Source organism: Mesoplodon densirostris, chromosome 4 (genome assembly GCF_025265405.1).
Source record: "Mesoplodon densirostris isolate mMesDen1 chromosome 4, mMesDen1 primary haplotype, whole genome shotgun sequence".
Lineage (NCBI taxonomy): Eukaryota > Metazoa > Chordata > Mammalia > Artiodactyla > Ziphiidae > Mesoplodon > Mesoplodon densirostris.
Window position 1 is genome coordinate 33,242,586 of NC_082664.1, and position 22,701 is coordinate 33,265,286.

Consider the following 22,701-nt stretch of genomic DNA (forward strand, 5'->3'; position numbering starts at 1 on the left):
ACTACCAATGAAGGATATTGAAAATACATTTGAAATTAAGAGACCAGCAACTTAAAACAATCATATATATATATATATATATATGGCTATATTTAAACTTTATGGTAACTGCAAACATATAATCTACAAGAGATACACACACACACACACACACACACACACACACACACACACAAAAGCAATCCAAACACAACACTAAAGTTAGTCATCAAATCACAACAAAAGAGAACAAATGAGGTAGGTAAGAAAAAAGATATACAGAAACAAATCCAAAACAACAAGATGGCAATAAGGACATACGTATCTATAATAACCTTAAATGTAAATGGATTAAATGTTCCAACCAAAAGACATAGACTGGCTGAATGTATACAAAAACAAGACCCATATATATGCTGTTTCAAAGACACACACTTCAGTTCTAGGGACACATACAGATTGAAAGTGAGGGGATGGAAAAAGGTATTCCAAGCAAATGGAAATCAAAAGAAAGCTGGAGTAGCAATACTCATATCAGGCAAAATAGATTTAAAATAAAGACTGTTGCAAAAGACAAAGTAGGATACTATATAATGATCAACAGACCAATCCAAGAAGAAGATATAAAAATTGTAAATACATATGCACCCAACATAGGAGCTCCTGAACATATAAAGCAAATGCTAACAGCCATAAAAGGAAAAATCGACAGTACACAATAATAGTGGGGATTTAACACCCAACTTACAACAATGGACAGATAATCCCGACAGAAAATCAATAAGGAAACACAGGCCTTAAATGACACATTAGACCAAATGGACTTAATTGATACTTTTAGAACATTCCATCCAAAATCAACAGAGTACACATTCTTCTCAAGTGCACATGGAACGTTCTCCAGGATAGATCACATGCTGGACCACAAAGCAGTCCTCGGTAAACTTAAGAAAGTTGAAATATCAAGCATTTTTTTCAACAACAACACTATGAGATTAGAAATCAACTTCAAGAAAAAAAACTGGAAAACACACAACATGTAGAGGCTAAACAATATGTTACTCAACAACCAGTGGATCACTGAAAAAAAAGAGGAAATTTAAAAATACCTAGAGACAAGTAACAATGAAAACACAATCATCCAAAACTTATCAGATGCAGCAAAAGCAGTTCTAAGAGGGAAGTTTATAGCAATACAGTCTTACCCCAGGAAACAAGAAAATCCTCAAATAAACAACCTAACTTTACACCTAAATCAAGTAGAGAAAAAATAAAAACCAAAACCAAAGTTAGTAGGAGGAAAGAAATTATAAAGATCAGAGCAAAAATAAATGAAATAGAGATGAAGAAAACAATAGCAAAGATCAATGAAACTAAAAGCTGGTTCTTTGAAAAGATAAACAAAATTGACAAACCTTTAGCCAGAACTAATCAAGAAAAAAAAGTGAGAGGGCTCAAATCAATAAAATTAGAAATGAAAAAGGAGAAGTTACAATGGACACCACAGAAATAAAAAGGATCATAAGAGACTACTACAAGAAACTATAAGCCAATAAAATGGACAACCTAGGAGAAATGGACAAATTCTTAGAAAGGGACAATCTTCCAAGACTGAACCAGGAAGAAATAGAAAATATGAACAGACCAGTCACAAGTACTGAAACTGAAAGTGTGATTTAAAAAGTTATAACAACAAAAAAAGTTCAGGACCAGATGGCTTCACAGGTGAATTCTATCAAACATTTAGAGAAGGGTTAACACCTGTCGTTCTGCAACTCTTCCAAAAAATTGAAGAGGAAGGAACACTCCCATACTTATTCCATGAGGTCAACATCACCCTGATACCAAAACCAAAGATACCACAAAAAAGCAAAATTACAGGCTAATATCACTGTATTAGTGATATTAGGTGAATATAGATGCAAAAATCCTCAACAAAATATTAGGAAACTGACTCCAACAATATATTAAAAGGATCATACACCATGGTCAAGCAGGATTTATTCCAGGGATGCAAGGAATTTTTCAATATCTGCAAATCAATCAGTGTGATACACTACATGAACGAATTGAAGAATAAAAACCATATGATCATCTCAATAGATGCAGAAAAAGCTTTTGATAAAATTCAGTGTCCATTTATGATTAAAAACTCTCTGGAAGGTGGGCATAGAGGGAACATACCTCAACATGATAAAGGCCATATATGAAAACCAACAGCTAACATCACACTCAACAGTGAAAAGCTGAAAGCATTTCCCCTAAGATCAGGAATAAGACAAGGATATCCAGTCTCACCACTTTTATTCAACATAATTTTGGAAGTCCTAGCCATGGCAGTCAGAGAAGAAAAAGAAAACAAATCCAGATTGGAAAGCAAGAAGTAAAACTGTCACTGTTTGCAGATAACATGATAGTTTACATAGAAAATCCTAAAGATGCTACCAGAAAACTACTAGTGCTCATCAATGAATGTGGTAAGGTTGCAGGATATGAAATTAATACACAGAAATCTCTTGCATTTCTTACACTAACAATGAAAGATCAGAAAGAGAAATTAAGGAAACAATCCCATTTACCATCACATCAAAAAGAATAACATACCTAGGAATACATCTACCTAGGGAGCAAAAGACCTGTACTCTGAAAACTATAAGACAATTATAAAAGAAACTGAAGATGACACAAACAGATGGAAAGATATACCATATTCTTGGATTGGAAGAATCAATATTGTCAAAATGACTATATGACCCAAGGCAATCTACAGATTCAATAAAATCCCTATTAAATTTCCAATGGCATTTTTCACAGAACTTGAACACAAAATTTTAAAATTTGTGTGGAAACAGAAAAGACCCTGAATAGCCAAAGCAATCCTGAAAAAGAAAAATGGATCTAGAGGAAACAGGCTCCCTGACTTCAGACTATACTACAAAGCTACAGTAATCAAAACAGTATGGCACTGGCACAAAAACTGAAACATAGATCAACGGAACAATATAGAAAGCCCAGAAATCAATCCACGCACTGATGGTTAAGTAATCTATGACAAAGGAGGCAAGAATATACAATGGAGGAAAGACAGTCTCTTCAATACATGGTGCTGGGAAAACTGGACAGCTATATGTAAAAGAATGAACCTAGAACATTCTCTAACACCATGCACAAAAATAAACTCAAAATGGATTAAAGATTTAATGCAAGACTGGATACTATAAAACTCTTAGAGGAAAATATAGGCAGAACACTCTGACATAAATTAGCAATATCTTTTTGGCTCCACCTCCTACAGTAATGAAAATAAAAACAAAAGTAAACAAATGGGATGTAATTAAACTTCACAGCTTTTGCACAGCAAAGGAAACCATAAACAAAATGAAAAGACAACCCACAGAATGGGAGAAAATATTTGCAGATGATTAGTCCAACAAGGGATTAATCTCCAAAATATACAAACAGCTCATGTGGCTTAATATCAAAAAAAACCAAACAACCAATCAAAAAATGGGCAGAAGACCTAAATAGACATTTCTCCAAAGAAAACATCCAGATGGACAAAAAGCACATGAAAAGATGCTCAACATGATGAATTATTAGAGAAATGCAAATCAAAACTACAATGAGGTATCACCTCACACTGGTCAGAATGGCCATCGTCAAAAAAAGTCTACAAACAATAAATGCTGGAGAGGGTGTGGAGAAACGGGAACCCTCCTACACTGTTGGTGGCAATGTATTGATAAATTGGTACAACCATTATGGAGAACAGTATGGAGATTCCTTAGAAAACTAAACATAGAAATACCATATGATCCAGCAATCCCACTCCTGGGCATATATCCAGACAAAATCATAATTTGAAAAGATACATGCACCACCCCCCGCAGTGTTCGTTGCAGCACTATTTACAATAGCCATAACATGGAAGTAACCTAAATGTCCACAGACAGAGGAATGGATAAAAAAATGTGGTGTGTGTGTGTGTGTGTGTGTGTGTGTGTGTGTATGTATGTGTGTGTATATATATAAAAGAATAATATAATGCCATTGCAGCAACATGGTTGGAGCTAGAGAGTATCATACCAAGTGAAGTAAGCCAGACAGAGAAAGACAAATATCATATGATATCACTTATATGTGGAATCCAAAAAATGATACAAATGAACTTATTTACAAAACAGAAACAGGTTCACAAACATAGAAAACAATCTTATGGTTACCAAAGGGGAAAAGTGGGGGGAGGGATTAATTAGGAGTTTGGTATTAACATATACATACTGCTATATTTAAAATGGATAATCAACAAGGACCTACTGGATAGCACAGTGAGCTCTACTCAGTAATTTGTAATAACCTATATGGGAAAAGAATCTGAAAAAGAATGGATATATGTATATGTATAACTGAATCACTTGTTGTACCTGAAACTAACACAACATTGTAAATCAACTATACTCGAATATAAAATAAAGATTAAATTAAAGAAACTTTCAAAAAAATTATGAAAGAAAAATCTCATTGGTAAAGAAAACATACAGTAAATGTAGTAGAACAGCTGTTCATAGCACTAGTAGGAAGATAAATGATAAAAGTAGTAAAATCCCTATATCCACAATAAGTAGTTAAGAAATACAGAAAATAAAAAGATGTAAGATATGACGTCAAAGAGAGTAAACATGGGTGTAGGGAAATAAAATTTCCCATGCATTTCCCTCCCATGTAGGGAGGGTTATTAGAATGCATTCAAGCTTAAGAGATCATCAACTTAATGTAATCAGGTTTATATGTAAGTCATTATATATAAACCTTATGGTAACCACAAGTGAAAAATCTATAATAGATAAACATATAAAAAAGAGAAAGGGGGCCTCCCTGGTGGCGCAAGTGGTTGAGAGTCCGCCTGCCGATGCGGGGGATGCGGGTTCGTGCCCCGGTCTGGGAGGATCCCATGTGCCGCGGGGCGGCTGGGCCCGTGGGCCATGGCCGCTGAGCCTGCGCGTCCGGAGCCTGCGCGTCCGGAGCCTGTGCTCCGCAACGGGGGAGGCCACAGCAGTGAGGGGCCCGCATACCGCAAAAAAAAAAAAAAAAAAAAAAAAAAAGGGAAAGGAATCTAACATAACATAAAAGAAGTAATCAAATCACAAGGGAAGAGAGCAAAAGAAGGAAAGAACAAAAAAGAACTAAAAAAAACCCAAAACAATTAACAATATGGCAACAATTACATACCTATCAATAATTACTTTAAATCCAAACTGACTAGATGCTCCAATCAATAGACATAGAGTGGTTGAATGGATATGAAAACAAGACCCGTATATATGCTGCCCACATGAGATTCACTTCAGATCTAAAGACACATACAGACTGAAAAGTGACAGGATGGAAAAAGGTATTCCATGAAAATGGAAATCAAAGAAAGCTGGGGTAGCAATACTTATGTCAGTGAAAACAGACTTTAAAATAAAAACTGCTACAAGAGGCAAAGAAGGACCTTACCTGCGATCAAGGAATCAATTCAAGAAGAAGATATAACAATCTTAAATATTTATGCACTTAACAGATGACCACCTAAATACAAAAAAGCAAATATTCACAGGCATAAAGGGAGAAATTGACAGTAATACAATAATAGTAGGGGACTTTAATACCCCACTTACATCAATGAACAGATCATCATGAAAGAAAATCAATTTAAAAACTGGCCTTAAATGACACATTAGACCAGATGAACCTAAGATATATATACAGGGAGAAAATTCTATCTGAAAGCAGCTAAATATACATTCTTTTCAAATGCATATGGAACAGTCCCCAGGATAGATCACATGCTAGGTCACAAAAGAAGTCTTGATGTATATTAAGATTGAAATAATCTCTACTGACCACAATTATAAGAGATTAGAAATCAACTACAAGAGAAAAAAAAGCAAAAACACAACTGCATGGAGTCTAACAATATGCTAGTAAACAAACCAGTGAGTGCTGAAGAAATCAGAGAGGAAATCAGAAAATACTTGGAGACAAAATGGAAACACAATGATCCAAAATCTATGAAACACAGCAAAAGTAGTTCTAAGAGGGAAGTTTGTAGCAACACAAGAAAAATCTCAAATAGACAACCTAACCTTACACCTAAAGGATCTAGACAGAGAAGAACAAACACCCAAGGTTTGTAGAAGTTCTAAAAATCAGAACAGAAATAAATGACATAGAGATGTAAAAACAAACAAATACAATGGAAGAGATCAATAAAAGTAAGAATTGACTGTTTGAGAAGATAAAGAAAATTGATAAACCTTTAGCCAGATTCATCAAGGAAAAAAGATAGAGGATCCAAATAAATAAAGTCAGAAATGAAAAGTGATAAATTATAACTGACATCACAGAAATACAAAAGATCATGAGATTACTATGAACAATTATATGCCAATAACATGGACAACCCAGAAGAAATGGATACATTGCTAGAAGCAATCTCCCAAGACTGAACCAGGAAGAAATACGAAATATGAGCAGAACAATTACCAGTAATGAAATAGAATAAGTAATAAAAAACCTCCCAAGAAACAAAAGTCCAGGATCAGCTGGCTTCACAGGGGAATTCTACCAAATACTTAAAGAAGAGTTAACACCTATCCTTCTCAAACTATTCCAAAAACTGAAGAGGTAGGAGCACTTCCAAATTAATTCTATGAGGCCAGAAAAACCCTGATACCAAAAGCATACAAAGACACCATGCAAAAAAGAAAATTACAGGCCAATATCACTGATGTATATAGGTGTAAAAATCCTCAACAAAATATCAGCAAAGTGAATTCAACAATACATTAAAAGGATCATACACCATGATCCAGGGGGATTTGTGCCAGGAATGCAAGGATGGTTCAATATCCACAAATCATTCCATGTAAGACACCATATTAATAAATTGAAGAATAAAAATCATATGATCATCTCAAAAGATGCAGAAAAAGCTTCTGACAAAATTCAACAATTTATGATAAAAAATCTCAACAAAGTTGAGTGTGGAGGGAACATATCTCAATATATAAAGTCCATTTATGACAAACCTACAGTCAATGTCATACTCAATGGTCAAAAGCTGAAAGCATTTCCTCTAAGATCAGGAACAAGACAAGGATGCCCATCCTTGCAACTTTTATTTAACATAGTATTGGAAATCCTAACCGCAGAAACCAGACAAGAAAAAGAAATAAAAGGATTCAGATTGAAAAGGAAGAAGCAAAACTCACTGTTTGCAGATGTCATGATACTATATATAGAAAATCCTAGAGATACCACCAAAAAAAAAATTACTACTAGAACTCATCAATGAATTCAGTAAAGTTGCATGATACAAAATTGATATGCGGAAATCTGTTGCATTTCTATACACTAACACAAACTATCAGAGAAATTAAGAAAACAATCCCATTTATAATCACATAAAAAATAAAATATCTAGGAATAAATTTAACAAATGAGGTAAAAGACCTGTACTCAGGAAAATTATATATGACACTGATGAAAGAAATTGAAGATGTACAAAAATTAGAATATATACCATACTCTTGGATTGGAAGAACTAATATTGTTAACATGATCATGCTACCCAAGGCAATCCACAGATTCAATGCAATCCCTATCAAAATACTAATGGCATTTTTCACACAACTAAAACAAATCTAAAATTTATATGGAAACACAAAAGACCCCAAATAGCCAAAACAATCTTCAGAAATAAGAACAGAGGTGGAAGAATCATGCTCCCTGACTTCAGACTATACTACAAAGCTACAGTAATCAGAACAGTATGGTACTTGCACAAAAACAGACACATAGATCAATGCAACAGAATAGACAGCTCAGAAATGAATCCACAGTTAAATGGGCAATTAATCTACAACAAAAGAGGCAAGAATATAAATGGAGAAAAGACAGCTTCTTCAATAAATGGTGTTGGGAAAACTGGACAGGCACATGTAATCAAAGTGGACTATCTCACCCCATACACAAAAATAAACTCAAAATGAATTAAAGACTTATGTAAGACCTGAAACCATAAAACTTGTAGAAGAAAACATAGGCAGCATGCTCTTTGATATCAGTCTTAACATTTTTTGATATGTCTCCTCAGATAAGGGAAACAAAAGAAAAAATAACACATAGGACCTAATCAAACTAAAAAGCTTTTGCACAGAAAAGGAAACTATCAACAGAACAAAAGGCCACCTGCTTATTAGAAGAAGATATGTGGAAATGATGTATCCAATGAGGGGTTAATACCCAAAATATACAAAGAACTCATACAACTTACCATCAAAAAATAAAACCGGGCTTCCCTGGTGGCACAGTGGTTGGGAGTCCGCCTGCTGATGCAGGGGACACGGGTTTGTGCCCCAGTCTGGGAAGATCCCACATGCCACGGAGCGGCTGGGCCCGTGGGCCATGGCCACTGAGCCTGCGCGTCCGGAGCCTGTGCTCCGTGGTGGGAGAGGCCACAGCAGTGAGAGGCCCATGTACTGCAAAAATAAATAAATAAATAAATAAATAAATAAATAAATAAAACAATTGATTAAAAATGGCAGTGAACCTGAATAGATGTTTTCCCAAAGAAGTCATATACATGGACAACAGACACATGAAAAGATGTGCAACATCACTAATCATTAGGAAAATATAAATCAAAACCACAATGAGGGCTTCCCTGGTGGTGCAGTGGTTGAGAGTCCGCCTGCCAATGCAGGGGACACGGGTTCGTGCCCTGGTCTGGGAGGATCCCACATGCCTTGGAGTGGCTGGGCCCATGGGCCATGGCCACTGGGCCTGCGTGTCCGGAGCCTGTGCTCTGCAACGGGAGGGGCCGCGGTGGTGAGAGGCCCGCGTACCTCAAAAAACAAAACAAAACAAAAACCACAATGAGATATGACCTCACACCTGTCAGAATGGCTATCATCAAAAAACAAAAACAAAAGTAGAAAACAAAACAACAAAACAAACAAAGAAAACAACAAGGAATAACAAGCATTGGCAAGGACGTGGAGAAAAGGGAAGGTTTGTGCACTGTTGGTGGGACAACAGTGGTGCAAAATTGGTGCAGCCACGATGGGAAACAGTATAGAAGTCCCTCAAAAAATTAATACCCTACGATCCAGGAATTCCACCTCTGGGTATTTTTCCAAAGAAAACAGAAACACTAATTTGAAAAGATATAGGCACCCCTATGTTCATTGCAGCAGTATTTACAATAGCCAAGATATGAAAACAACCTAAGTGTCCATCAATATATGAAAGGATAAAAAGATGTGTGAGATATATGTGTGGGTATGTGTGCATTTAATGGAACAGTAACCATAAAAAAGAATGAAATCCTGCCATTTTCAACAATATGGATGAATCTAGAGGGTATTATACTAAGTGAAATAAATCAGAAAGATAACAGATACTATATGATTTCATTTATATGTGAAATCTAAAAGAACAAAACAAATGAACAAACATAACATAAACAGCCTCAGAGAACAAACTGGTGATTGCACAGAGGAAGGCCTTGGGGTGAGTAAAATAGATGAGGGAGATTAAGAGGTACAAACTTATAGTTATAAAATAAATAAGTCATGAGGATGTACAGCATAGGGAATATAGTCAATAATATTGTAATAATTTTGTATGTTGACAGATGATAACTATACTTACTGTGGTGATCATTTTATAACATATAAAAATATCAAATCACTATGTTGTACACCTGAAACAAATATAATATTGTAAATCAATTATACTTCAATTAAAAATAAATACTAGAAGCTGGGGAAAATAAAAGAATTATTCTGAATATTTTTATTTGAATTGGGCAAATCCAGTTACCCAGGAAGAGGAAAGACTAAAGGAGGTATAGGGGATTAGGAATTCTATTTTCATCATGATAATTTAAGATGCCTGGTGACTGAGGAGCCTCAATATCAGTCCTATGCAGTCTATTTCCAGAGTTCTTTAACGTGAGAGAAATAAACTTCCTTAGCCTATTGCATATAGAATTAAGTGTATATCTCTGTACTGGTGGGTTTTTTTTCATGATCTGTTTCTAGCCTATTTTTTGTGTCACCACCTACCAACCCATTCTGCTTTTTTGCTCATAGATTATGTTCTATTTTCTTTTCCCCAAATGCTCATTATCGTGAGCCAGCCAGGAGGTCTATTCCCATGGCAGGTTGACCCCGGCCAGGGGAAGCCCCTTCCCAAGTTCCCAGCAGCTGCTGGAGCTCATTTTGCTCCAGGGAACTGGGAGGGACTCTTCCTGACAGGCACCAGCCCCCCCACAGCACAAGGCTGTTTGGAGCAGAGAAACGTCCAGAGCTATGATCCACATTTGGTGTCACTTGGGGTAAGTCGCTCCCTCTTGTTCAGGCTGGGAATTCTCTCCACTCCATTTGGGCTGCTTCCCTTGCAGGAAGTGAGCCACTTTAGGTCCGTTCACTTTTGAGAGCTGGGCCACTCTGTTTGTAGGCCTCAATCTGTGAGTGGAAGTGGAATTTTAGACTACACCTCCTCTGATTTTCTGTCTGTGTGACTGTAGCTTATTTGTTGTTTGTGTGTGTCATTTTGGGATGAGCCACTCTGGTTTGTGCTTTTGTTTGTGGGACCATGTTTGTTATTTGTTATGTTGTATGTGTGTGAATCAGTACTTGTATTGGCTAGTTGAGACATCTTTGGTGAATAATGTAGCTCACAAGTGACCACACCAGGTATCCTTCCCTATTGCATTGGGTTTCACCTGTGTTGGAACATTGGTTGGGATTTGCCCTTTGCAATGGGTGGGAATCTCCTTTTGGGTGCTAGGGAACTGTGATCCTGAGAGACCATTTTGCATTGCATTTGTTTGTTTGATATTTAATAACACCTGCCATGATAATCAGCTCTATTCCATCTTATAGAGCTTATACCCCTAGGGTGTAAGAAAGAAGATTTTTTTACCACTGTGTGGCCACTATGTTCTTTAGACTCTGGAGAAAATTTGGTTAAGGTGAAACCCTTTTGAAATTCCAAAATTGGTTCTTTTTGCATATGTAGTTAGAGAAAGCTGGCTTGATGAAATACTTTTTTTTTCAGGATTCTGACCCTGAGAAAATAAAAATATTTCTAGGAGAAAGCTTGGAGTTAACTAAGTAAATTTAACTTATTCCAACTGTTTTTTTCTTTTTTGGTTTTGCATTTGCCAGATCAATTGCCGTGACACATGCGGTAATGATTCCCTGTCTTTCCATTTGCATGTTGTTTGTTGTTAAAAAGAGGGAACTTTGCTTGAAAAAGTTGAGGAAATTGTTGAACTTCACCCTTCTGTGTTTGTCCTGCAGGAATTAGATTTTGTTCCTTGTGTGTATGTTTGCATTTGTCTTGTGTGTAAGTGTGCTGGCTATGGGAAACTCAAATTTGTTTCCTGAATGCAGCCCCTTGAGATGCATTCTCCAGAACTGGACTACTTTCAAGTTAACTTGTAAGTGAGCTCTATTTTTTTCTTTCTTTGCGGTACACGGGCCTCTCACTGTCGTGGCCTCTCCCGTTGCGGAGCACAGGCTCCGGACGCACAGGCTCAGTGGCCATGGCTCACGGGCCTAGCCGCTCTGCAGCATGTGGGATCCTCCCAGACCGGGGCACGAACCCATGTCCCCTGCATCGGCAGGCGGACTCTCAACCACTGCGCCACCAGGGAAGCCCCCTAAGTGAGCTCTATTTAATTGACTCAAAAGTAAGTGCTTACAAATGAAATACTTCTTAATATTTAGAAAGTTGGCCAAAATGAATTTCAGGTCCTCATGATCTGGGAAATGTTCAGTACTGAATTGATATCTGGCACTGAAGCTAGCTTAAGCTTGTTGGTTTGTTAAGTATAATACTTCTGTTGTACCTAGGTTATTTAGAGATCAAATAAGACCTTATATCTGTTGCAAATTTCTCAGCAAGAAAAATAACTTGATATGATGAAACCTCAAGTCTATCTAAAATAGCCTCTCCAGACTGGTAACTTGAAACTGAACTAAGTTAAATGGCAAGAATTCATTGACCATCTAGGTCATTTCAAATAGGATAAAATATTGGAACACTGGTTGCTGGGCAAATCTAAGTTTACCTACCTTTGCCTTCTTAGGAGAGGAAAACCAAAGCGTAAGTTTCCAATCAGAAAATGCTGGTATGACAAACAGGTCACAATTACTTTCCTCTTGGTTTTCACTAAAAATTAAGGTACTTAAGAGTTGAGGATTCTAATCTAAATATGTAATTAAAGCTACTAAAATAATTTTTAAAAACATTTCAGTTTACAGTAGGAAAGTAGGATATATGTTTTCAGTAAAAAAGGACTTTTATGCATGGTCAGGCTGAGATTAGATTAAACTTAGGTAAATGGATTTTGTTATCAATATTAAAAGTAAGCTGGTACAAGACTAGATTTGGTTCATCTCTGCTAAGAGAACAACTTTACCTAGAATGCTGCTTTTGATAACAGGTTATATGAACTTCCTTCCTTTAAGTGATCTGTATTTGCTTTTAAGTTCTCTTCTCACTTTGGATAAGAAACAAGTATTGTCTTACAGTGACTGATGATCTTATTTGACCAAGTGTTTTGAAACTTTTTGGCAAACTTCCCAAATATCAAATTTTAATTAAAGTTCTTTTGACCTCCAGCTAACTTTGGGATTTGTTAGGGGGCCCCTAATGCATCTCAAGGAGGAATATTTAACTAGTATTTTTTGTTACATTGAATTACATGGGAAGCATTGTCAAAGGAGTGATAAGCCTTCCTTTATTATACTGTACAGATAAATGTTACTACTATAGATATTCTAGAAATTATATAAAGTTTCTGAAATGTAGATATGTCCTGGTATAATCTATCAGCCATAACTCTGGTTATATCATAGCAAATTGATTAAGTTTTGTCAACACATTGTGATCAGATCTTTAACCTTGACTTTTTTTTTTTTTTTTTTTAACTATACGCGGGCCTCTCACTGTTGTGGCCCCTCCCGTTGCAGAGCACAGGCTCCGTATGCGCAGGCTCAGCGGCCATGGCTCATGGGCCCAGCCGCTCCGCGACATGTGGGATCTTCCCGGACCGGGGCACGAACCCGTTTCCCCTGCATCGGCAGGCGGACTCTCAACCACTGCGCCACCAGGGAAGCCCAAACCTTGCCTTTTTAAGTCTTTAATAGACAGTTAAGCTGATGCTTTGCAAAAGTGCTTCACCTTCAAGAAGATTCATAGGGAGGACTTTTTTGATAAGTTCAGGTCTCTAATAAATTTCAGATTATACCTCTGAACTGGGTAAGAAATTTAAAATCCTAATGGAAGACCTGATGGCTTCATAAAAAGATAACAAAAGGATTGGTTACTGAGTAAACTGGTGTATATGGTTATAATGGTTATGCGTTTTGTCTGGAATATTACTGATTTTGATCTGTGTTCTCCAGATATAGGGAAGCCCTTCCCCTCAAGTTACTCATGACTTAAAGCAATTTGGTAAATTATACTTCTGTGAGTCTGGCTACATGGCAACAAGTCTCCCCCAGCATGCCAGGTCCATACTGGTTTTCAGGCTTATTCTCCTGAATTCCTCAGGGAATGAGATCTTTCTTATACAAGACTTGGATCCAGGACTTGGAACTTGGGATTATTTCCAACTCGGTATCCATGCCCCAAATCAAGGTAGGACTGGGTCCCATTTTAGCAGGAAGTAGCTAGAGCAGTCATCACCCCATTCCCTGAAAGACTTGGGGAAGGATGAAACAGAATTGGAGGTTGAAACCAAGTTCCCCTAAAACCGAGTTCCTCTGCCAAGTTCATGATTAACCACTCTATCTAAAACATACCTACATGTTCTCCTCAAGATTGAGGAATATCAAAGAAAAGGGGGGAATTGTAATAGAGTGGGGCATGCAGCCATTGGCAGGCGGCAGTTACCAGGCAACCATTACTGCAAGACCACTAGCACGGTGGTTAGGGGGCCCATTATGCCAACCCTCGGGTGAGTGATGGTCACCAGGCAGAGAGTGAGGTAAGAGGCGGATCCTGGCCTTCTCCCCCGGGCCCTACAGCTCACCTGGCCTCAGGCTGGCAGGTGAGCTGGGAGGCCCAGGGAACAGGCAGGGTGCTGTGTCCTTCAGGGCTCCATAGGCCTCACCAGGGTTACCCACTGGCCGGTCCCAGGCCTTGAGGTGGTGATGAACCTCTCCCCCATCCCCACCTCTGCGTCCTAATGGCAGTGGCAGTCTGCATGGGTTGCGGTCCATTGGACCTGGCTCCCTACCCCCCATTTAGGCAGCCTGAGGCACCTGAGGACCAACTGGGTCCTGGGCACCTGGCTCCCTCAGTGATGATGGCTGGGCAGGGACTGGGGACCTGGCCCTGAGGGCACTGCCAGCTGAGATCTGCCTATTTAGCTGGGCCTGGGTACTGGCGGGAGGACCCAGAGTGGGTGCTGGACGAACGCTCCTGGGCAGGGTAACTGGCCCGTGCAGGGACCCCCTCCTCTTAGCCAGGACCTGGACCTCGGAGGGTGAAAGGTGAAAGTTATGCCTTGGGACCTTGCCCTTTCTTGTCAGAACAGAGAATAACGTTTGGTAGAGATTTACAGGAACACCATCACCTGACCATGACCTGATCTCAAGAACAAAGGATCTGACACCAAGAAGTTTGCAACAACTAACGACGCCCCTCCCTCACCTTTCCTATAAAGGGGCTTTGCTGAAAGCTTTCAAGGAGTTTGGGGGTTTTAAGGCATGATCCACCCATCTCCTTTCATGGCCCTGCAATAAACCATTCTCTGTTCCAAGCTCCGACGTTTTGGTATTGTTTGGCCTCACTGTGCGTCATCAGGCACATGCACTTGTATTCAGTAACACCCTGACTACCCTGATTCCATAGCTTTTCTCAATTGTTTTCTCTTAGTGGAAACTCTGTTCCTCTGTTATCTGCCTTCCTACATATTAAAGTTTCCTCATTCTTAAAAACTATACTTACATTAAGATATAAAGACAATTTACATGCTTTATCTGTCACTCCACTTATTACCAGCACTTCCTAAACTTACTTGGTGTCCTTTTTTCTTTTACTGCTCTTTGTGTTTCTTTTGAAACTGAGGGCTCAGGTGAAAAGGGCAATCTTCCCAGGAACAGATTAGTGACTCCCCCACCCCCACATAGTCTACAAGAAACTTTTATTTTTCTTCAAAATTTCTTCATTAATGAGTTTCTTGATTTTCTTTTCCCATTTCTATCTGATGTCTTCTCTCTTGGCATTCCAATATCACCTACTTACTTTTTTTTCCACTTATCTTACTTTGTTTTTCATTATGATCACTTCTCGGTAATTTTCCACCCACTCATTCAACTAACACGTGTTGAGGAGGGCTGGAAGTTGAGGATGGCATGAATCTGAGTTTGAAGTTGAGAAGTCATTTTTAAAATTTTCATCTCATTTACTCATTTCAAAAACATTTTAAAGATCTATTATCATGCCCTTTTTAAGATGGGGAAACACAGTTGGGAGATATTAGGTTACCCGATCAAAGCCAGACAACTGGAAGATGGAGCTGAAACTTGAGATCAGGTCTTCTAACATCACCTCCTGTGTTCTTTCCACTATTCCATATTAACTTCTCTCAGGATTGGCAAATAAGAGGACTTCCTGCTGAATCTGCCTCTTTCTTGTTCTGTTTGATAAACACAGTAGCTTCTGGTTTGAGAAATCACCTGGAGTCAGACCACAGGGATTGATGGAAGATTGAAAAGTTCAATTCCAATTAAGGCATTCCAATTCAGATTAAATAATCAAACCAGAAGCTACTGTGTTTACCAGTCTTACTGCAGGGACTTAAAAAAAAAAAAAAAGATTGAATTTTCCCTGTTTTCCCTGTTACCAAAAGGAAGAGACCTTTACCCCTCTCCCCTTTCATAGAGAATTTTCTTGAACAAATTTGTAATTATAAATCCTTCCTATGTCTCTTATATGTACATAGGTCTTTTTAAAAGCTAAACAAGCCTCTTAACAGGTACAACTCAGTAAAGTTTTTCTTAAGGTCCTGGGAGCCAACCCTTTGAAATCTAAATATCCAGGAAGATAGTGCCCCATATCCTCGCACCATAGAAGTTAGCCTAGGCTCGTTGCTCCAAGCTAAAAGTACCTTCTTGTCACAGAAATAGAAAAGTTTTCTTTTTCGCTTCGATAATGGCAATCAACGAACACAAATGGCTACCCCAAGCGTGACCTACCAAAGAAGGTACAGCAACCGGTGTGGTTACGTAGTACTCTTACATGAGAACATGCACGTAATGGATTGTATCTGCTTGTCTATAAAAAAGGGTGAGATTTCTTTCTTTGCAATCGCCTGTGACACCCATCCCAGTCTGGTTCAGGGCTTACTGAATAATATAATTTTTTTCTACATTCGGTGAGATTTTCTGAGATGGCAGGAGATCTTAGTTTTCATTTTTCCTTGACAATATCAATTCATTTATGTCTCTTACCCTCCCTGTCCCTACCTGCTCCCCCCCCCCCCCCATCACCACCACTCAGCCCCGAATAGTAAATCAGGATAGAAATGCGCTCCTTACTCACCTCACAGTTTGCTTTGACCACCAGGTGAGAACGCTTCAGGGCGGCAGCCAGAACCACGACTCCCAGCATTCCTGGCGCTCGCCGCTCTCCTGGCTTCCTCTTCCGGCTCGGGGGCTACTGAAACCGAAAGTGCAGTGCTGTGGCCGTCGCCGGGGTGATTTTCACCTTCGCCTCCGCGAGCCCTCGCTGACCCAGGTTGGGAAGGCAGACAAGAGTAAAATATGAACGGAAGAGTGGATTACTTGCTTACTGAGGAGGAGATCAATCTCACTAGAGGACCCTCAGGTATGTGCAGAAATGATCATCGCTGGGAGTAGGGTACTTGAGGCTGTAATTGCAGAGCGGACACCTCTTCTGCAGAGCCAGATTCTTTTGGTCTCGGAGAAGGCAGGCCCCAACCGAGATATTTCCTGCAACGCTTGTGAGCACATAGAAGGCTATATTGGCATCCAGCGTTAGCCTGAGACGGATGTGAGGAGTCCACCTCATTTTGCAGTCGGGTTACCACATGTATTTATAGTCAGGAAGAGTTTCTTTCTGCTAATGGTACTAGAAAATCCTGGGAGAAAGCCTGCTTTTTAGCCAGCACCAGTGAACACCGCACCCTTTCTTCCGTTTGCCTGCTCTATCCCTGTTTCTATGAGAGACAGTTTAATAAAAATGGGATCATAAACGGTGTGTACTGTAAATGCATAGCCGTTTTCTTGGTGCTAGTATCCCTCCCTCCCTCCCTACATTTCTGGGAAATTCATTTAGACGGTCAACTGGAATGTTAAACCAGAAAGAGACCTTAGAGATCTACTACAGATGTTCCCAAAGCTGGTTTCGCCTCAAAATTATCCGAGGTTTTTTGGTTTATCTTTTTTTTATTTAAAAAAAAGGTTAATTCCTAGGACCCACCTCTGTGAATTTGGATTCAATGCAGGTGTTTCTTTGGTCCTTTTCATCCCTTCCTTCCTTCCAACAAGCCCATCACGTGATTCCGATACTACCAAATCCTCACTTTCACCTACAGTGCTCTTATCTCCTGACGCACTTCACTCCACTAGGCTCTTAATAGTACTACGTGCTGCCCACTTTGGCTTTTGTTGCCTTTCCTTTACAGCTGTCTAGTGTATCAGTTAAGAGCTTTAGCTTTGGGCTTATGTAGGTCCAAAAACGGCATCTAACCTCTTACTAGTTCTTTGATATATTTATTAACTAACTTTACTGATGTAAGACTTAATTTCTCGTATGTAAAATGTGCATGATAATAGAGTACGCTTCCTATGGTTATGAGAATGATATCAGTTAATCTATGTAAAATATTTAGAACATTGTGTGCCAAGCAGTGTGTGTTCACTACTATTGTTGTTTTTATTGTTAGTAGATAAATGGTTAGGTTAACACAGTAAATCCTGCTAAACAGCTCATCAAGTACCATGAGCTCTATCGGAAATAATTTTTTAAGTCTTTCACTCCTTTCTGTTTCCATCGTCACTACTTAGACCAGTCCATCTTTTCCCATCTGGAATTTTGCAGTAGCTTGACCACCACTCATAGATTATTTTTCATAAAATACGGCTTTCTGAATCATCCATGCTTTGTCTTCTTTCTTGTTATAAAAGAATTGGGAATCAGCTTTACTTATGAGAGTGTAATTTATTGTTAATCTGCATGGTTTAATGTCATGCTTCATACGATCTCCTAAACTTTTGTCAAAGGCTCATTCAGTGTGCCCAAGTCTCTTAGGTACATTTTACTTATTTTATGTAAATTTCTCCTTCTCTCCCTGTTAATGGTTATTGACTTTTGAGACTAACATGGAAAATTATTGTTAAACCAAAATCTGTTTTTCTGTACTTTTCATGCATTGGTACTTGTTCTTCTAGAGCCAACTGAAACAATGGTAGTTCATTTTCTGATTGCCTTGCAAGTATTTAAAGGCATCTCGTTGTTCTCCTGTTTTGTCTCTTCCTTCTACAGCCTAAATATCCCTAGTTGTTACATTAGCTCTCTTGTGATGCGATTTGAAGTTTGATTCTTGTCTCTTGCTTAAGAGTTTAACGTACTTTGACGTGGTCCTTTTGCTGCAGTATCCACAGTATTGTCAGGATCTCCTGACTGCAGCAGAGCAGAACTCTGATATTCTCTGGCATATTCCAGTCACTAAATATTTGTAAAGTTTAGTGTAATATCACTTCACCTTTTTTGGTATTTACATAACAGTGTTGATTAATGTTCAGCTCACTATTCACTGAAATTTCTGATCCTATTGATCTTGCAGACCTGAAGTTGCTAGTGTTACCATTTTTCTGCATTACTGGAGTTAGGACAAACGTCAAAGGACTGATTAAGAATAATTGTATATGCTAATATATCTCACCTCAGAGTTGTTTAATTTCTGTTTTGTATGTGCATTTATTCAAAAATGAATGAATTTATTCACCTAGTGACTTTTAATTTTTTCTAAGCATTTTCATGTTTTACTCATGTAAGTTGATAAACTTAAAAGTTTAGATGAGTAGAGCCACAAACTTGGATAAAAACAGTCATTGAAGTTTGATTGGTTCATTTAACACGGTTCCAAGTTTCTGTTTATCACCTCCCAAAGCTAGTTACCTGCTATGTGGTATTCCTAAGAAGTCTCACAGTCTAACTCCGCTTTCCCTCACTGTGCCATCATGAAGATACATAGGGAAGTAGTCAGTTATCACCACGAGAAGCTTCCAGTAATTTTTGGTAGTCCCATAGCGTTCTTTCTTTTTATAGAAGAAATATGAAAAGCCTATAGTTCCAAGTATGCATTTCTGTTTGTAGGCAGCATTGTCACTCTTTGTTTCAGTACAGCGTCCTTTGTAGGGACCTGATAGTTTAATCAGGTAACTGCAGGAATGTATATACTTTTGCCTTTTTGTGTCAGTGTTCTGTCAGGGGCAAGAGTCTTGGGTAATTCCAGTGTTTGGGCCCATTTTGCAAGGCAAATGAACCTATTCTGTCTGATCTTGCTTACTGCAAGGGAAATAAAATCTTGGGGAAATTATGACAATGAAGTGAGTATCTGGTGAGGCAAAAGGAAGCTTGGTACGTAGCTTGGCATCTATCCTATGCCTACTTCCTCAGCCATGTAAGGAGAGGCTTAGGCTGGACGACTTTGTAAGTTTCTTCCACTTCCAAGAGTTCATGATTCTTTGGCCCAATCCATGTGTGGTTTTATGGTTCCTGCCATTTTGAACCAACAGTAGGTGGTCTGAAGAATCAATCACAGTCTCAAATGAAATGCCCTCAAGGGTTTGAAGAGTTTACTTTTTATCCTTTATGGAACACTCTTCTTTCTATGGGCATCCAGCTTGATTATAGTCTCGAAGCCTCCCACTTTTATCAAATTGAGAGTTCTTTATGTTGGAAAGACTCAGTTACTCTAAGGAGTATGACAAGAATCTAATTTAGGGCTTCCCTGGTGATGTAGTGGTTGAGAATCTGCCTGCCGATGCAGGGAACACGGGTTCGTGCCCCGGTCCGGGAAGATCCCACATGCCGCGGAGCCTGCGCGTCCGGAGCCTGTGCTCTGCAACGGGAGAGGCCACAACAGTGAGAGGCCCGCGTACTGCAAAAAAAAAAAAAAAAAAAAAAAAAATCTAATTTAGCTTTTTTTCACTGTAATAGGTACATATTGGCCATAAAGACAACCCTACTTCATGTTGGATATTAGGATTCCTTGTTCAGGACTGAGTTATCAGTGAGTTTCAGCAAGTTGCTCCCGATTACCACCTTTAAAGAGGGAACAGAATCTCTATTTTTCTACTTTCTTTAAAGGAGTTGCAGAGGGTAAGGGGTTGGTACAGTGTTTTAATAATGAATAATTAAGGAAGTATTCTCTTTCTGGCAGTGTGCTAGTTACTTTATATATATATATAATTTTTTTTTCTTCACAACCACTGTGAATGGTGATTAATCCACATTATTAATTGAGGAAATTGTCTCTCAGAGAGGTTAAGGATTTGCCCAAGTTCTAAAGCCAGTAAGTTTCAAAAGCCAGGAATTTAACCCAGATCTGTTGATTATAGTGTTCCATATACTACCTCCCAGTATAGTAGCTATGTCTAAGGAGTTGGCTCCCAGCCTTTCTCCTGACCTTTATTTTGTTATATCATGCCTTATTTCCAGAATGATTTGAGGCATCTTATGACTAACACAATCCGCAGTGGAAAGTTTTTATAGTTTGCTATTGACAGAGCTGACAGCCTATCAAGGTGAGAACCTAAAAACAGGAAACCTCATTAAGTCCAAGCATTTAAGCCTCTACAGACCTGCCCTGTGCTTTGTGTTTAACCCTGAGACTGTTGCTAACAGTTTTCTGACCCTTCATATGCCAAATAGATCTGAGAATAAAGTGCTGTATCCTTGCCCTATTTTCTCTTGATTATGTGAAGGCTGGCCCTCATTGAATTTATGTTCCAGTGGAGATACGACATTCACATGTAAAAAGTTAAATCTCAGTGCAGAGGTGCAGTTGGTTAAGGACTATGATGAGCATGGATATAACAGGAGGACAAAGGAAGTGTGTAGGGAGGTATGTTCATCTAACCCTGTGCTAGAAAAGGTGAAAGAATGGAGGCATTGGTGGGGGCCAGAATGATCAATTACAAGAAGGTGGAACTTATGTTGCTCTTATAGACAAGCTTTAGGCTAGTGCCACAACCAGGGATGGCCTAAGAAGAAATAGAGAAAAGAAAATAAGTAAGCATATTCTGAGAACAGTGAATAAACCAGCCTGGATAGAAGGAAGGGTTCATTTAGGAAAGTTAAGGGAGAAGAGGTTGCTAAGACAGGTAGAGACTGGATTCTGAAAAGTTCTCAATGCTGGTGTGGAAACGTAACCTTTCTCTAAGATTCCATCTTGATTCCTTCCCCTTCCTATTCATTGACTCCTATTCATTCATTGATTAAGATTCAATTCAAGAGTCACCTCCTCCAGGAAGCTTTCTTTACCCAGGCTAGATGCCCCCTTATTATGAATCTCAGACACCATTTCTTGTCTGTCATGTATTTGCCAAACTAAGCACTTTGTCTCGTCTACTCCCAACAAGGAATAAATGGCTATTATCCCATTTTGCAAAGGAGAAAACCTTGACTCTCATCACACAACTCTTTAAGTGGCAGAGTTAAGAATTGGATCCAGCGCAGACCTACTAGAGAATGGACTTGAGGACATGGGGAGGGGGAAGGGTAAGCTGGGACAAAGTGAGAGTGGCATGGATATATATACACTACCAAATGTAAAACCGATAGCTAGTGGGAAGCAGGCGCATAGCACAGGGAGATCAGCTCAGTGCTTTGTGACCACCTAGAGGGGTGGGATAGGGAGGGTGGGAGGGAGGGAGATGCAAGAGGGAGGGGATATGGGGATATATGTATATGTATAGCTGATTCACTTTGTTATAAAGCAGAAACTAACACACCATTATGAAGCAATTATACGCCAATAAAGATGTTAAAAAAAAAAAAAAAGAATTGGATCCAGGTCTATGTGACTTAAAAATCCAGGCTCTGAAAGATCCTAGAAAGATGGCAGAGTCCTGTGGGAACACAGAGAGAAAAAAATAGTGTTATTTCTATGTTTGCTTCCTTACTTGTATCTCCTCTTCCCTCTACTTCAGTCTGAGCTCTTCTGATTAAAAGGTTATATATTTCATCTCTTGTTTTCCTAATGCCTTGCCTGGTACATGACACAAAGTGGTCAGTAAATGTTCATGAAATGACTAGGCAAATTGATGAATATCAGAAAAGTATAATAGGATGTTGTTATATAAAGATAACCAGGAACATGGTCTGTTTCAGCTTTCAAAAAGTCATAAACAGGGTTCTCCACTAAATACAATTTAAGAGAGAAGAATCAGTTTGGTCATAATGTGATATAATGGTAGGAAACTGACTAACATTCCAGAAACAAGGAGATGGAATAAATGAAAAACACAGAGAGTGAGAAAAGTACATGATACAAAGAATGTGTCTCTAAAGACTGCTTCAAGGATCAATATTACTAAGAATTTTTTCAAGATAGAAGTAGAAAGGCAAGCTGATAGATGCTCAACTATAGAAACATTTTGTAAAGCCATGTGACTAGGC

The 22,701-nt window shown here is 38.7% G+C and overlaps 1 protein-coding gene across 3 annotated transcripts in view; it reads left to right on the forward strand.

The window, feature by feature from the left end:
- The first annotated feature begins 16,732 nt into the window (after positions 1–16,732).
- SYNJ2BP (synaptojanin 2 binding protein) overlaps positions 16,733–22,701 on the forward strand; it is a 45,973-nt gene continuing 40,004 nt past the window's right edge. For all 3 annotated transcript variants that reach the window (XR_009531717.1, XR_009531718.1, XM_060095923.1), the window contains exon 1: positions 16,733–16,878. Coding sequence is in view for 1 of the 3 variants with exons in the window: in XM_060095923.1 (XP_059951906.1) it covers positions 16,815–16,878 (64 nt within the window). In the remaining 2 variants the exon portion in view is untranslated. The remainder of the gene's footprint in view (positions 16,879–22,701) is intronic.